This window comes from Nannospalax galili, unplaced genomic scaffold (genome assembly GCF_000622305.1).
Source record: "Nannospalax galili isolate Female #2095 unplaced genomic scaffold, S.galili_v1.0 scaffold116, whole genome shotgun sequence".
Lineage (NCBI taxonomy): Eukaryota > Metazoa > Chordata > Mammalia > Rodentia > Spalacidae > Nannospalax > Nannospalax galili.
Window position 1 is genome coordinate 574,888 of NW_008340206.1, and position 17,749 is coordinate 592,636.

Consider the following 17,749-nt stretch of genomic DNA (forward strand, 5'->3'; position numbering starts at 1 on the left):
TAGAGGGATGCTTTTGGAAGCTCTCGTCAAGAAATCCCAATGGACTCTGATATGAATATTTGAAAATTGTCCTGACTTTTTCTAGTTCCCTATCTGAACTTGTAATGCTATCTACTCTTGCCTTTACTTCTCTTTCACATCTCCTATTTACCAGTCAAGGACTTTCTTTTCTCCCTTCAGATAAAAGTTATGCAATTTGGGGGTCTTTTAGATAGATCCACTGAAGGGGTACCCCAATTGCCTCACCCTGTGTCCTTGTTCAGCATGGAAGAAGCCAGAGAGGTCTGCGTCTCTAGTCCCTATTGGCAATTTGGGTAACCCCTTCAGAGGATGGCGTGATAAGAATAGGAGGTAGGAATTGGCTAGGCAGTTTGGGGTAAGAAAGACCCCCCCCCCAAGTAACCAGTTTCTTGGCTAAAGTCAAAATGTACTTGGGCCTGTTAGTAACATACTATGTTCCAAAGGCCAAAAATGTCAGAAGTATTTGGGAGCTCTTATCTAATCCCTAAAAGGATTTTAGGGTTACCTCTTCAGAGGGGGGAATGTTAGAGTAGCAAAAGCCCCATTTTAAAAAAAGAAAGAGAGAAAAAGTATACAAAGTTGTCAGAAAAAAGTGATGGGGAGATATGGGAGGAGTTGGAGGGGAGGGAGTGGGCGTGGATTTGATCAAAACACCTTATATGCATGTATGAAATTCTCAATAAAGTGTTTTTAAAAGTTAAAAAAAATCTTTAGAAAAGTAAACATCCAGTATTATGTTGTTATAATCTGTTAGTTGTTATTAAGTGCTTGGATTTAAGTCATTGTTTTAGGAAATAAGTCCCCATTCTTTCTGGTGGCAATCATAGAATGATCAGTTGTCTTTGGTCTGCCCCTGAAATGAATGTGCATGACAGCAAAACCATGTTTTCATAATAGCACATTACTTATGTATGTGCTATTCTTAGTGGAAAGAAGGTGTACATTTAGCCTGTCTGAAAACTATCAAATTTAAAAGTTAGAGTTTAAAAGAAGTGGCCTCAAACTGCCTTTCTATTTTGCATTCGATAAAATATTGTTGGGGCTGGAGAGATGGCTCAGTGGTTAAGAACACTGGTTGTTCTTGCAGAATCCCAGTGCCCACATGGCAGCTAACAACTGTCCGTAACTCCAGTCCCAGGGGACCCAACAGCCTCTTCTGACCTCTGTGGGCATTGCACGACATGGGTGCACTTACCTACATGCAGGTAATAATAATAAAATTAAAATTAAAAGAAGATAAAATATTATCTTTAGAAGGGTCTTCTGATTCTCTAGAGGAAGTATCAAAGTATTGTTTCCAACTCACATACTTTGTCACATAACTGGAATCAGAGGGCAAGGAAAGGTCAAAAAAGACTGTGTACCCAACTCCAAAGTGAAGAAGTATATAGCAAGGGCTGATTGTGAAAACCTATGTGTAAAAGGCAGCGTTGGTTCAAGAAACATTTGTTAAAGAGGCAATTGTCTTGGTTTTAAAGAATGTCTGGAGTGGTCTGGATATGACCCTCCCCCATAGGGCTTATATAGTACAGGGTTGGTTCAATCTTGTGGTGCTGTTTGGGGATTTGCAGGTGACTGTGGTAGGTGGGGCCTAGATGAAGGTACTGCTCACTGAAGGATGTCCTTGGGGGCTGAGTCTTGCTCTGGGCCTCCCATTCTTTCTCTGTCCATACACCGTGAGGTGAGCAGCCTCTGCAATTAGCTTCGCATGCCAGGATGTGCAGCCTCCCCTCAGGACTAGAAACAATGGCATCAAGGACTGTGGTCCCAGCCCTATAAACCTAGGAGGCAAAGTAGAGCCCTCCTCCTTTTAAGTTGTTTTCTCGGGTATTTTGGTCACAGCTATGGAAAGCTGACCAACAGTGTCTAACATGCTGAAATTAAGATTTCATCCAATCCAGAAGTCAAAAGAAATGTAGATTTCATCCAATCCAGAAGTCAAAAGAAATGTAGACAAGGGTCGTTAAGTTTTCCTTCAGATAGCCTGTGTGTAGAGATGTTTGGTGTCTTTCTCTAGGACCCTTCGTTATGTAGTCACACTAGAGCTGATACAGGTTTCTGTAGTCTTACCTCAAGGCAATAATTTTCTTACTTTATAAATGACAATGAAATAAGACCTAGAAATAATGAGTGCTATCCGTACCTGGGTCAAGATCTGACAGAGGGCCTTAGAGCTCCCATTTCTGGCTCTCCACTGTGGTGGGTGATCCACTGTGATAATTGCCTTATGGCAGAGAAGAATGACAGGGTACTATATTTGTGAATCTGTAATTGAAAGCCAATATGTAAATCAGTAAGAACAGATGGTGTATATTTAAAATTACAGTTCATTTCTCAATGTCAGATTTTGATTAGTTTTGTGCGAATCAATGGGATTATTCATATGGTTGAAGCAACGATTGGGGGTTTATAGTTTTAGACTATTTCAAATTTGACCTTGAAATGATCGCTGAGCATTTAGTTTGAATCTTCTACTTAGGCTTTTCAGTTTTTCTCTGGTGAAGTAGTAATTACAGTTCTTGGATCAGTTCATTCACTCACAACACTCTCTTTTCTGATACAGTGATATGCATCATCTCTACCACCCTCTAATACGTATTGCCATCATGAATATCTGCTTTCTCTTACCTCCATAATGTCTGTGTTGGCCTTTGTTGGTGCATATGATATACTGTTGGAGTATGATGTGTCCCCCTTCATATCGCTCATGAATTGGAGGCTTCATTCACATCTTCTGGTGCTATTTGGGGAGATGGGGTCACTTTGATAGATGAGTCCTAACAGTTATGAGGCTCATTTTTAGTGCTTCCTTACATGTCATGTAACCATGCACCCCATTTTCTTCACTTACCTCTCAGTGCATGTAACATCTGTCCTCCTATCTCTCCCCATATCTTCAGTTCAGATGCCAGGAGTTCCTTTGTTGTCTATTTAGAATTATTCCAGATATTTCAGATAACATTTCTCTATTGTGGCAACAGTACCAGAATAGGGGTTGTCAGAAAAGGTTTTACCTGTTTGGTCCATTAACTGTGTTAAGTTTACAGCCTGGTTTTGTTGTTAGAGTTGTGGTCATTTTTAGTAAATGTGACTTACAGAGTATCTCACTGACTGTTGAAATCCTGCATGTATTATAAAAGCACATTTTTACATGCATGCTGCATGTTCAGATAGTGTTATGGAGTAAGATGCTAATGTAATTTCCCAATGATGTTACGTGGTTTATGCAGGTTCAGGGAGAAGTAGAGGAGGCAGCTCAGTAGTTTAACACAAAGCTCCTGGAATCACTAATGAAGTCGAGAGATTATTTAAGAGTCATTCGTGAATAACAAGCCTGAGGAAGACCTATGTGAAGATGGGAGTTTTTCTTTGAAAATTACTTCCACATTTACTTTTTATAAACCGTGTATTTTGTTCTCAGTAGAGTCTGTATTGTTGTGAGGGTTATCATCTTTATGTAACATAGTCCCAAATCCCGTATCATTTGTGTTAGTAGTACTACCCATTAAAGAATACTGGCACAGCCAGGTGTGATGGCTCATCCCTGTAATCCCAGAACTTGTGAGGCCCAGGCAGGAGGATTCCATGGGTTTGAGGCCAGGCTGGAGTATACAGCAGTCTACTGCTCCAGTACAGCCTGGGTTACAGAAAGTGAGACCCTGTCTCAGCAAATAACATACAAAGCAAATCAGACTATTTCCATACAGAGTCATTCACAGGAAATTCTCTACAACCCGTGCCTTTCTTAGCTAGCTGACATTTCATGACTATGGATATTGATATTATTTTTACTACATTATTTGTACTTGATTACTTTATTGATTGTTCATCCACAAGATTTTAGTTTTTGATAACCTTTATTTTTATTGTCAGCTCAAGGTAATATTAAGGAAAATTTCTTACATTTGGGTTAGAATTTTAAAAATAGCATTTAGATGATTGGGAATGCAGATATGTAACAAACATTTTTTGAGTGTTTACTTTTTGAAGGACTATTATTTTACATTTAGTGTGTGTGTGTGTGTGTGTGTGTGTGTGTGTGTGTGTGTGTGTGTGTGTGTAGGCCATGGTCTGCATGTGGAGGTCAGAAGATAACTTTTGCAATCATTCCCTTCCTTCTATATGTGAGTTCTGGGATAAAACTCAGGTCCTTAGGCTTGACAGCAGCTGCTGAACCATCTCACCAGCCTAGGATTTTTCTTTTAAATGTTCACTTTTTAAAGGAACTAATACCTAACACCTCAAGAGGGTAGTGATGTTTCTTTCCATTAAGATAATAACTTGGGATTTTGAAAGAAATCTTTACAGAGTATAATTTTTCAATTTGGAATGATGGAAATGTATTTGGTTTCTAGTACATCCAGCTTCATCCTGCATTAACCACACATTAGTCTACTTGTACTAAATAAAATCACCTTTCGTGTTTTAAAATGTGCTGCAGGGTGGTAGGGAGGGCATCTTGACAAATCTAGATTTGAAGCCTCAAGTCTCCTGTTTCGGAAAGTTATGGAACTGCTGCTTAGTTTCCTCTTTAAACCCTCTGTTCTAATGTGGCTTAAGGACAAGATGAGAATTCAGTGCCTGCGATATCATAAATGAATTCTCACCCCTCTCTACCTCCAGCGTTTTTTATTGCTATATTACTATCCAGGGGAGTAACTAACAAGTTAAATAGCTTGCAGGCTATTTTCAAATTTACCCGTTGAAAGAGTTAAAGGAGCAAAGTCTTTAAACAGTTTGCCAGGAAGCAACCTGGGATTTTTTTTTTTGTAGCTGTCTGACTCACACTGGTATAATAAAACACAGAATTAATACTTTTAAATCAGAATAAAAAGCAATGCAATGCCATGGGAAAAAGTAAATCCATTTGGCCATGTTTTTCTAGACTCTGTGATCAACCTATATTTGCGCATTGCATTCACAATGTATATGTTGGGTGTGATCTCAGAGACTGCGACTCAGTACATGCAGCCATTTGGAGTCATCTCCACCTCTTAACAATAGCTGCGAGTATATGATAGGTGCCAAAAGTTCAAACAAATAAATAAAACCTCTCAACTTTATATATTCTATCTTTATTCACTTCTCACATTAATCCAGATTAAAGTCAGTAAGTATAACTGACTGAAATGGTTCCTTCATCTAGACCAACTTAGAACCTGGAGTCAGTTCCTTGTTTTGTGTAATCAGAGGCAAAGACTTCATCGTGGATTTGTCATATTGGTCCAAGTGCGCTGTATTGTGTACACGAGAAACAATGAGATCAGTGTCCTCACCAGTGGCTGGTGTTTCAGATTAGAAAACAAAAAGGATTTACTGCAAGGATCCTTTATTAAGGGTCTCCTGTGAATTTGAAATAGTATTTGATTTATACACATACAAAAGTTTCATTCAGGTTTTTGCAAGACAAATATCCTATGAAATCAAATCTAGGAGTATTTGAGAGCAAGGAGGAGGGACCTTGAGTTCTTTCAATCCTCGAGACCTGGAGCTCTGTGTCCTTGAGAAAGGCGGTCAACTGTAGATTTTTTAAAGCATGACTTTAACTCTGAATTTAATTTTTTAAAAATATAGGTTGTTTTATACCTCACAATAAAACCTATTGCAAGCCATAGGACACCTTTAAAAAGAACTCATTTCCATTTTGGTGTTTGTTTGCTTTTAAATTTTCAAATCCCCCCCCTCCCCAAGGTAGTTGCATGTGAAATAAACACAGTTGCTGATTGTTAGTCTACTCCACCCTGTGTGTTTGTCACAGTCTTGAAAGCATCAATCCTGGATCTTCCATCACTGGAGGCGCTACTTAGGGACAGCTGAGGGGAGGTACTCTGGTGATGGGTGTGGTTGGATGAACTTCTTACTATTAGAACAGTTCATCCAAGTTCTCACTGTGAAACCAACCCATCAGGAGCTTGAAATTGTTGATGCGTTCTGACATGTAGTACTACTAATGATGTGGTCAGCTGTTAAGAGCTATAACACAGCCTGGGACATAGGTAAAGTTACTAAAGTGCTTGACGTACAAGCATGAAGACTTGAGTTTGATCCCCCTTGTAAAAAAGCTGAATGTTGTGGCAGGGAGGCAGAGCTTAGGGCTTGCAGGCCAACTAGCCTAGCCTATTTGACCTGCCCCTGGTCCCAGGGACAGACCTTGTGGGAAAAACCAAGATGGATGACACCTGAGGATCACTGCCTCTACATGCTTGTGCATGCACACGTGTATACTTGCACACATGCACACACACACGCGTGCATGTGCGCGCACGCACACACACGCAAGCTGTAAAATGTTCTTATATTTACTATGAGGATTGCTTAGTTTTTTGTGTGAGGCAGGACTTCTGCCAGGCCCCTTGCCTCTGCGTGCTCATGAGCTACCTGTTCTGAGCACCTGATTTTCCCTCTTCTAGCTTAGTTACAGTTCACATCAGTTCTGTTTTTATATTTTCAGTTTCCTTACTTATTTTTAGTGTTTAGTTTCAGAGATGATATCTATCTTCCAGTCAGGAATAGTCAAAACCAAGTGTATTTTTACTCTCATAAACAGTGGTTTTATTTTAGAAAATATTTTTGCAAATAATTTTGCAATTTCTAAGCAGTTTATGAAAGCAGACAGATTCAAGTTCAAATTGGGCTATGTAGTTTGTTTTGAGTGTTAAATTTGGGATTTATTTTCTTCCAAAAATACGATTTATATTAAAATTTTTGCTGGTTTTATGATTTTTCTAGAACATTCAGGGGGAAACAGAGATAGAGACTTGAAAAATGAAAATATTTAGATTGTCATAGGTTTTGGTATCCATGCCTGCTTGAATAACTGATGTTTTATTTTTCTTATAATAGGAAAATTGTTCTTTGTTATGATACTTTAAAAACTTCATGGTTTAAAAGCTCCTGCCAAAACACAAAAAGAAACAAAAAGTCTTTATAATCAATTAGGAATCAAATATGTATTCAGTTGCACAGGTGTTCAACCCTGAATTGTGGATTTTTAAAATAATTAAACAATTTCATTTTCAATTAATTTTTGTTTCTCTTCTTGTGTCTTTTTTGCACTCAGGTCTACTTGTATCGTATCTTGGGAATAACTGAGCTACATATTTACAACTGATCTTGTATAAAAAGAAATTTGTTGACTAGACCTCTGAACAAAAGATTTTCAGAGGGTAGCCTAGAACAGTCCACAAAGACTTCCCTGGGCTTATACATTGCACAGAGAGAACTGAGTTAAATTACAGATTACTAAATGGCTTGCCAAATTTTTTTTTCTTTTTATTCTCTCTGTTATCTGTGGAAGTTCTTTGGCTTTGACCAGAGAGAAAAAGCTTTTAGTATAATGGAAAGATAAGCTCTGGACTTTTAGAGTGGTTCAACTGCACCAATTAGTAGCTCTGTGTTCTTGAAGGAGGCCTCACCTTTTGTGATGTTAATGTGTCTTCAGACACTGTTAAGGAAGACAGAATGAGAGAATCCATGTACCCTGCAAACCCCAGAATGTGGTCCAGATTTTATCATGTGTTTCAGCCACTGTTGTAATCATGCCGAGTCACACTCCATTTTCCAACTTAAAAAAACAAAACAAAACAAAAAACCAACAAACCACCACCACCACCACTGACAACGGAAAACCAACAGGTAAACAGCCTTTTTGACTTGTATAGTGGTGGGCAGTGGCCCTCAAAGGGGCACATAGAGATTGGGCAGGTGGTGAGGAGGAGGAAATGGGAGAATATCAATTGTTGAAACAAGAATTAGTAATAAAAATTTATGACAGAAACTAACATAAAATAAATATGTGTGATAAAGATTCTAGGCATCATCTTGTCTGGCAAGTTTTTATCACCAATGACTTCCCCAACCCTGAGAAGGCAGAAAAAAAAAAATGACATAACCAAGTATCCATTTTTTTCTTGTTAAAGACACTTTGGACTTCATTTCAAATATGAAATTTCTCAAAATTTGTAGGTTATTGGCTTCTTACTGAAGAAACAGGTACTTTTAACTATAGATCCAAGGCTGTGGCTCCTACTGATAGTTCTTTGTTTAAATTCTGTCTTATTTTATGTGTATGAGTGTTTTGCCTGCATGTATGTAAGTACACCATGTGCATGCAATTCCCACAGAACATTGGATCCCCTGGAACTGGTTACCAAAGGTTGTTAGCTGCCAGGTGAGTACTGGGAACTGAATGTGGGGTCCTCTGCAAGAACAACTGGTACCTTTAACTGCAGAGCCATATCTCCAGTCCTGATATTCCTTTACTTTAGATGAACTCAAAATGTTTAGGAAAGCCTTCTAGGGGAGGAGAGTCAGTTTTCTTCAAGGGTGTAGTCCCTGGCAGGTCCACCATGGTCAGGAGGATGGCCCCATACCCATGCACATACGGGCAACACAAATTTGACTCGTGGGATATATATATATATATATATATATATATGTATGTTGGGGGATGAGGTTGAATCTGGGTGGAGTTAGGGGGAGGAATGCGAGGTGAATATGATTAAAATGTGTCATATGCATATATGAAATTTTCCAAGAATTAATAAAAATAATACATTGAAATGTTTAAGAAACAAAGTGCTTTGCAAAGAGAAATCAAGGGCATACATTTGCAAGACTCCTTAGAACCTTAAAAGTTCTTAAAAATTATTTATCAATTTGAAAAGCATCTGGGAAAAGTTTGAAAGTGCTTAGTTACACAAATTAATCCTCTTTCGATCTTTGCAAGAATGACTTCTGATGAAAAAGTTGCAAATGACATTTTAGTGTACATAATAAAATTCTCCATTTGATTTCAGACTCACAAAGAATAGATTTGTAACCCTGTATAAATTTTGTTCAAACTGAAATCTCACTGTAAAGGACTGAGAATAATTAGAATAATACATTGCAAAGAAATTAGAAATTGAAAAAGTTAAGATTAAAATTAGACTTAAATGACAAAAAATTGAATAGCAAATAATTTATGCAAAATATGTTACAAAATCTGAGATGCTTACTATTTGACACAAGTACGGTGACATTTATAGTTACATTAAAGTTAATAGTTTGCTTCGTCCAACATTTTGCTTCAGATATTTGCTTTCCAACTTTTAAGTTCTTCCGGAAGTTGCTCTTATGTTTGCTCGGTCAATCCATGGGAAACTAGATGCTTACAGATAGACTGTCTTTGGAGGAGATAGAAAATTACGTTTGACATTGCTTTTCACTAGCTCTTTTCTTTAATGCTTTTTAATTTTTTTGGACCCCTGTTGAATCCTATCAGATTGTCATATTCTTTCTCTATTTTCGCTGTCACGAATATAAAATGAGACCATAAAGAAATGCTTTTTCTCATGTAATAGTAATTGATACTTGCAATTTTGAATTTGAAGCCCTCTAAAACAAAAAGGAATGCGTGATAACCATGCATATTTTCAAATAATAACCTGTCAGGTAAATAACAACAAATTGATCATTTCAGTTGCTGGGAAGTCAGGTTTCCTTATGTTGATTTGAATTATGTTTAAAACACAATCATACAACCAACATGTGATTTGGGTTGGTGTCCAATTACTCTTAGTTAATATTTCAGATAATTTGTAGATAAATCCCCAAACGAATAGCAATATAAACAATGAAACATCATTACAGTCTAGTTCTGTGTTGAAGCTTTCCCCACTATGGCTCAGAAGTCTATCCTGAAAGCAATGTAGATATTTAAAGTTCTTTCTCAGGAGAGAATCAAGGTAGCACACAATATAAAAAATTCCACATTTTTCCTTTGAAATGTTCCCAAAATATAGTTTCACAGTTCTAAATGAAAAGTTGTCTTAAGAACCAGGCACATTTTGCACTGACTGGTGGTTATTTTTAGGTAAACCACTTTGGGTTAATTAACAGAAAAATTGCTACTGTACAATTATTATGCTGCATCCTCCTACCTTGTCTTGACAATAATGAGATGTAACAAAAGTTTTTCCTTGTCACCAGTTGATGCACCTTGTAAGTACATCAAAGTCTGTTGCTGTGGTTACAGCCTTTGTTTCGAGGGATGTTTGGTCCATGCTCTCCTCTACCCTTAACAATGGTTACTCAAAGGAATGAAATAATGAGTCATTCATTTGGAAATATGCTATTAAAATATCCCTCTTTATCTTTACATTTCACTGCTTAGAAACTAGGCTGTAATTCAAGGCAACAGTTAAGTCTGAGAAGAACTGATTAAAAAAAAAATCTGAGTTTTTTTTCATTTATAAGAAAAACCTGTCTATGTAATTGAAGAATCTCCTTACAAGTCTGAACAATTAAATCGTCTTTTGGTTAATGTATTATTTCTGGAACAAGTAGATAAAATTCTACGCAGTAAAGCCTGATAACGATAAAAATCGTGCATCGTTCGCACAGCACAGAATTTTAGAGTCAAGGTTTCTGGGCACGAAAGCAGTAACAAAACAGTCCCTACAAAACCAAGTAACTCTCAGTAACACAGAAGTCATTTTTGTTAATTTAAAATTTTAGAAACTGAAAGGTGTAAAGTAAAACGTAATTAAATTATGGTACTGTACATACCAGTTTCTAGAATCGAAACTTTGTAATATGAAAAATACATTAGCGCTGTACAATTTTTACACATAGGTAGGATGAGTTTGGGGAAAAATGATTCATTTTCTCTTTTTTTCCCCCTCAGGGTCATACTCTGTCGAAGTCAAAAAATACTGCACAACTTAGCTAATTACAAAGTATAGACTTGAAACAATTCATGTCTTCTTTATTTCATATTTCACGAATCAATCTTGGAATTTTGTTTATTTTAAACAGGGCATTTTTGTTTGTGAAAGTCACAATGAACAAATCTTCCTCATTTTGTCCTTGAGGGTACAGTTCGGTAGCAACCCTGGGCTACCGCTCAACTCGGTCAAGCCAGCTGCGGTTTATGATCACTAATGCGGCCAGCTGTTGTGATTGTGCTCAGGTCCAGCTCAGTCTCTAGGTGGCTTTCCATCGTATCTTCCTGTGCATTCGTTTCAAAGGACTTATGGGAGAGAAGTTCATGATGGACCCCACAGTAACTTATTGTGGGCTGGTCGTATGCCAGAAAGCTTGACACATTCATTGATAAAGGTATCTGGGGAAAAATGACATGGAGAAAAATCAGTTATGAAAACACAGGCAACTTTCAGGGCAAGACTTGGCGACTGTGAAGCGGCGATCTGACCTATATGGTTACATCTGCGGCTCTGCCATCCCCACACTGTTCCACCTCTGTCCCTCATTCTCACGTAAAATGAGTTCCACGTTTGAAACCTGGGGTGGTGCTGCTTAATTCCTTTGTAGAAACTTCAGATAAATGGCTGTGTTAATGAGTCTAAAAATGATAAAAGTTTCTTCCTTGGAAAGTCAAGACAATGGCTTTCTCTAAACTAAAATTGTGCTTTTGAATGAAGATAAGTACTATTTGGTTATTTATGGCTCTAGGGTACAAATGAAACTTGTTATGAATAAAAATTTCCTTTCTGTTCTTCAACTACCTGTCCCATTGCCCTGCAAGTTTCCAATTCTGTAGGTCTGAGGTAGGGGCTGCAATCTGTATTTCTTACATGTTCCAAGTTAATGCTGCTGCAGTTAATTTGAAAAACTCACTTTGAGGACTAACTGCCTCAGAGGATAGCTGCCAAGTTGTTCTGTCTTTTATCAATCATTTCTGAACACTACTTGGTCATGAAGATTCCTTAAAACATGAAGGTCTATAGTTTAGTCTGTGCATCTAAAATTTAGAGGGTAGAAAATACCCAGGGCAAAGATCCATGGCTTCTCTAGGTTTGACAGGCTTCAAAGGGTGATGCTACTTTGAAGGGACAGTGGTGCTGCTGGAAGAGGGACTTCCTTCCTCCTCAGAGAAAGCAAGAGTCAAAGAGTGAAGCCAGTCATGACAAAGGTAACAGAAGTGAACAGAAGGCAGACACATTGTTTAGAAGCAACAGTAGTCTTAGAAGCAATCAGATATCAAAGTCCAAAGAACATTCCTGTTTCTTTTCTCCATAAGATAAAAACTTGGTCTAAAAATTAAGTAGCTTTGAGAAACTGTTAGCCCCAATCTTAGTTCAGTGTCTGTCTGCTATGGTGTAGATTTTGTCTGAAGGTTTTCAAAAGCTGCATATGTTGAAATTTAAGCTTTACAAAGGAACAACCTGATCCATGTTTAGAGCTGGATTTGTGGGAAATGATCAGGGTTAGATGAAATCATTAATTCAGGGCCCCCAGGACTGAATTCTGTGGGTTTCTAGGAGGGAGACAGACTGATAGATCATCTATATCTATATATCTATATTTATTTCACACACACACACACACACACACACACACACACACACACACACTCAAAGTCCCTTACTCTTATATGAAGCCCTGTGTCTCTATGGGGCTCTGCCAGCAAGAAGTCCATCACACATGAGTTCCCAAGACTTTTAACCTCCAGAATCCAAACCACAATAAACCACCTTTCTTTGAAATGCATTCAGTCTGCAGTATTGTTATTGAATCTGAAAATGAACTCATATATCATAGTTGTTAATTCATGTTGTTGAATGTCCTTCTATGAAAACTTGTACTGTTCTTGTTAGGCAAATGGATAAAATGTGTTTCTGTTTGAGCACCTCAGACTGAATGTTCTGATCTCAGCTGAGATTAGAGCACAGACTATGGAAGATGAGACGTCTGGGTTTTATTCTTTGATTGGCTTCTATGCATTCTCCCCTTCCCTCTCCATGAACAGAACCCCTTCTCCTCCTCTCTTTCTAGTCCTGCCCTCTTACCCACATAATTTCTCTTTCAGTAAAAAATTATTTCCTTCATAATAAATATTCACATGTTTTGAGATTGTTTATAATATGAATATTTCAACACACCAAATGTAAAGTTTTAGTCCTTGAGGTAAAAGTATAATACAGTTCATTAAATGGAATTCTTGTTTAATCCTTCCTAGTTTTGTGGATTTCTAAAATTTGAAACATGAAGTTTTCTGACATAGGAATCTAATACACTTTTAAAAATAGTCAAGATAATTGAAAGATCATAAAAGAACACATAACAGTAAAATAGTATGCTTCCACCTGAAGTTAGAATTCCCTTTGTTATAAGTGAAATAGATCTGATAACTAAAATATACTAAGGTATATTATGTAAAAGTAATTGTGCAGCATGAGAGGCTTAAGTTATAGGAAAGACCAAGAACAGAACTGTTACTGTGTACATGAGTTTTATATTATCTTGTGGGAAATCAATGCTCTATAATGTGCTCTGGGTCACTAACCTGCAGGATTGTATATGTATATATACTTAAATACTTTATTTATTTTTATTTTATGTGTGAGTATATTGCCTTTATGTGTATAAGTGCACCTGTGTCATGCAATGCTCCTGGAGGTCAGAAGATGTCAGATCCCCTGGAACTGGAGTTACAAATGGTTGTTAGCCTCCGTGTAGGTGCTGGGAACTGAATCCAGGTCCATTGCGAGAGAAGCCAGTGCTCTTAACCACTGAACCATCTCTCCAGTCCCTGTATATTTATATATTATTTGCCATTGAAACTTACACCTCTTATATACTGAATCATTCCTGGCTTATGTAGAATTAACTGTACTTTGAGAATTGGGATTTCCATGATTAAATTTTGATGAATGCAATGCCATAATGCATTTATTCTGTGTGTATTTGTGCGCACACATAGCTCCCTGCTAGATTTACAATCCAGAGGCTGCAAGTCATTCCAGTGCCAATCCTACTTTGAACCACAGCAATTAGATGGCTGAATATATTGTTGAATATAACTTATTTTGACATACCAGACACATGGGTTATATTATTTAAATGTCAGGGCTTTTTTGACATTTAATATTTCTGAAATTGGGGTAGTTCTTACAAGCAGTGTAGTTGTTTAACATATAATCTTTTCCTCTGTAATTGAAAGTACATTAAAGTTGATGGCATCTTATTATCAAGAGAATAACATAGAAAGATGTATCAATAAGTAGAATCTAACAGCTTACCATATGTGCCTCTATCACAGTAGAAATTTTTCCAGAGTGACTTAGATGATTTTGAAAGAAATCGCTTATAGGAATATACACACATATTTACACATATACATACAGATAAAGATATATATAAATACACATATGTATGATCTAATAGCCAAATACTTATGATTTCAAAATAATTTAAACGAGATCTGACAAATAAGTTTAATGATACATTGGTTTGGAAAGTAGAACACATTTGTATTGTCAATATGGAATGTATACATGTAAATATGTATCTATGGTATATACTAATTTGGTTTATATATGCATACAAATATATATTTACTCACAGTTCTTTCAAGTTGAGCTCAAGTAGATGTTTCCCAAAATATGAAAATTTTGCGCTGGCAGGTTTATTGGCATGGTAAGATAATTTTTAAGCTAAGAAATCATGTTAAATTTATTAACAGAATATTTGTTAAATAAAAAATTAAGTAATTTTTTTCAATTTCTTATTTCTAAGTATTTCATGCAGATATGAATGACATGCTTATTCTTTATTGACTGATCAGATAGCTGAAGATGTGTTAAACTACTATATTATATGAGCCACTCTGCTAGACTGTGTTATGACCTAAAGTCACACAAGTCAACCAAGTGATTTAGCTATAGAAAAAGATCAATGATATTATTTTTAACCATATGATACTACAAATTACTGCAAGTAATTCTCCAGATACTCACTTTGAATGTGGTTGCTATTATGTATTTAAGAACAGAATGCAGGCTCATTCTACAGGCTACACTGAGATGGCTCAATGGATAAAAGCACTTGCTACCAAACCTGACATCCTGAATTTGGTTCCTGGAACCCTATAATGGAAGGAGAGAGCTGAATTCCACGGGTTCTTCTCTGCTTACCACATGCGCGACCACATACATGCACAAACACATAGATAAATAAGTAAATGCAGTAAGTTTTAATAAAAATTCATTTAAATTCAAAAGTCTAGCTCACTGTGTGTATTGAGAAGATAATAGTACTAGGCTTTTAGCAAACATTATTTTTTACTGTCAGTACTGTAGATAGTGTATGTAGTTGTACGCATTGTCTATATTTTAACATTGATTATATAAAATATAATGAATCCTAAACAGAGTAAAAATAAATATAAGTGTGTTTATTAAATATATTTGCATGGAAAGGAATCTTTTTATATCTAATCATTTACAATGAGGAATTTATGTTTTCAGATTCTCATGAAAAATGCTACACGTGCTATTTACAGTGGCTTTTCTTCTCAATATCACATACATGCACACTGAAAATTTTCTTTCTTTTTTTGTTTTTGGTCTTTATGAGATAGGGTCTTCCTGTAGCCTCAGCTGGCCTGGAACTTGGTACATAGATCAGACTGGCCCCAGTCTCATAGAGATCAGTCTGCCTCTGCTTCCCAAGTGCTAGGATTAAAGGCATGTGCCCACACCCAGCCTCTGATCACTTTCTTAATGTGCGATACTTGATTATTTTTTAAATTACTTTTATTTTATGTGTATGAGTGCTTTGCCTGTGTGTATGTTAAGTGCACTATGTGCATAGAATGCCCCCAGAGGCCAGAGAGGGTGTTGGTTCACTTGGAACTGAAGCTATAAGACAGTTTTGAGCTATCTTGTGGGTGCTGGGAACTGAATCTGGGTCATTTGCAGGAGCTGCCGGTGTTCTTGATCACTGAGCTATCTCTCCAGCTCCAGGGTACTAGATTCTTACATGAAATTAAAGTAGGGAGTCAGGGGGTGGGAGAGATAGCTCAGTGGTTAAAAGCTTTAACTGCTCTTGCAGATGACCTGGGTTTGATTCCCAATACCCACTTGGTGGCTAACAGTCATCCTTAATTCTATTTCCAGGGGATCTGACACCTTCTTCTGACCTCTGTGGGCATTGCATTACATGGGTGCATTACACACATGTAAGCAGTACACTCATACACATAAAATGAAAATAAAATATTTAAAATGTAGGAAGTCAGATGTCAAGAACTCACTTCTCAATAATATACTACTCCTGTGTTAGTACCCAGTACTTGTTAAGAGACTTATTTTGTTTTTTACCTGAAGGGGAGATTAGCTATTCTTTACAATTTAGAGTCAGTTGTTTGGGAACAGAGCAGGTAAGAATTAGTGACAGTCTCATTGTTTAAACAGAAGAATTTAAATGGAGGAAAACCCATTCCTATTTTGTCTAAACTATCTACAATATTGAGTGTAAAACTTGATATACTTTTCACATCAGGTGAAACACTGGTTGTAGAGGTTTGGGAAACCACTGAGAATCCAGCCATCTGTTTTGATTTTGGATTCACTGAAGGGACAGATCCTTGTGAATGATGGTTGAGTGGTGTTGGAGAAACTCCTAACTTGCATTAAACAAGCACATACTGTGAAGGTCAGAAACAATCCATGTCAACCCCATCTGCGACCAAGTGCTGCAAAGGCAGCATCCAGTGCTCCTTATAGGACCATCAAGTGACCATGTAATGCATTTTTTCTTTTCAGACTAACCTATATATGATCTCTCTTCTCTCGCTCCTCTACGTCTCCCCTCCTCTACTTCTCCTCTCCTCACCTCGCCCTGCCCCACCCTGCCCTGCTCCACCTTGCCCCTCCCCCACTCCTCTCCTCTTCTCTTCTCTGTCCCCTCTCTCCTTCTCCATCCCCTAGTCTCTGTCCCTTTCTCTCTCTCCTTTTTCACTTGGTTCTACTAATATGTTCTTCCCATTGGTCAAGCTGCTTAACAGTTGCAGTTGCAGTTTCTACTTACTGTCCCAGTTTGGATAATAAATCAGTTTGTTAGAAAATAACAGTGACTCTTGGTACCTGACTAGCTAGCTGGAAGGGTACTAGGAAGAGTGACAGGAGGTTATCACTTCCCCAGACTTGCTTTTAGAGTTTCCACAGAATCTTCTTTAAAGCATCTAGAGACTTCTTGTCCTGTCTTTATGAGAGAATAGTTTGTTTCAGTACTTTTACCTGTTAAAACTCTTGTTAATAATGACCTATGTTTTCCTTTAGTCCTTTAGGATACTGTTTTCTAAGTGAGATAATTATTACTAAGATGTAACTCATAGGTCCTGGAGAGATGGCTTAGTGGTTAAGAGCACTGGTTACATTTGCAGAGGACTCATGTTCCAAGCACTCACATGGCAGCTAATAACCACCAGTTCCAGGGGATCCAACTGTGTCTTTTGGCCTCCATGGGCACTGCATGCATATGATGCACTTACATACATCCAGACAAAACACTCATATACATAAGATAAAATTTTTAAATAGAGATGCAACTCATAGATATTCAGGTATATGAAAACATCCCCCAGAAAGCCTTTCCACGCCAAATATGAGTTAAGAAGTCATTAATGACTTATAATGAGGAGTACTGATCTGTTAAGAAAAATTTCAATTCTGATAAACCAGTACTATTGAAATCAGCGACATTTGACTTAGAAACTACTTTCCCAGTAAGTATCTCAATGTCAATAATACATGTCATTTACTAAAAGATTCATAGAGTGAAAATACCAATTATTTGTGGTCCTCCAATTCACATATAATATTTATATATAATACTATATCTCATGATTATGACAGAAAATTATAATATTTAAAGCTTCTGAATTTTGAATAAGTAAAAGAAATCATTCCAACCTTATATTCTCTGTATAGAATTCATG

At 37.1% G+C, this 17,749-nt stretch overlaps 2 protein-coding genes across 2 annotated transcripts in view; one reads left to right on the plus strand and one right to left on the minus strand.

The window, feature by feature from the left end:
- Ctnna3 (catenin alpha 3) overlaps positions 1-17,749 on the plus strand; it is a 1,668,564-nt gene that overhangs the window by 515,882 nt on the left and 1,134,933 nt on the right. The gene's annotated exons all lie outside the window — the stretch shown is intronic.
- The window catches only part of Lrrtm3 (leucine rich repeat transmembrane neuronal 3), a 186,956-nt gene continuing 178,175 nt past the window's right edge, over positions 8,969-17,749 (minus strand). Inside the window, exon 3 of the mRNA XM_008835376.1 lies at positions 8,969-11,128. Within this exon, the coding sequence (XP_008833598.1) occupies positions 10,919-11,128 (210 nt within the window). The 3' untranslated portion in view covers positions 8,969-10,918. The remainder of the gene's footprint in view (positions 11,129-17,749) is intronic.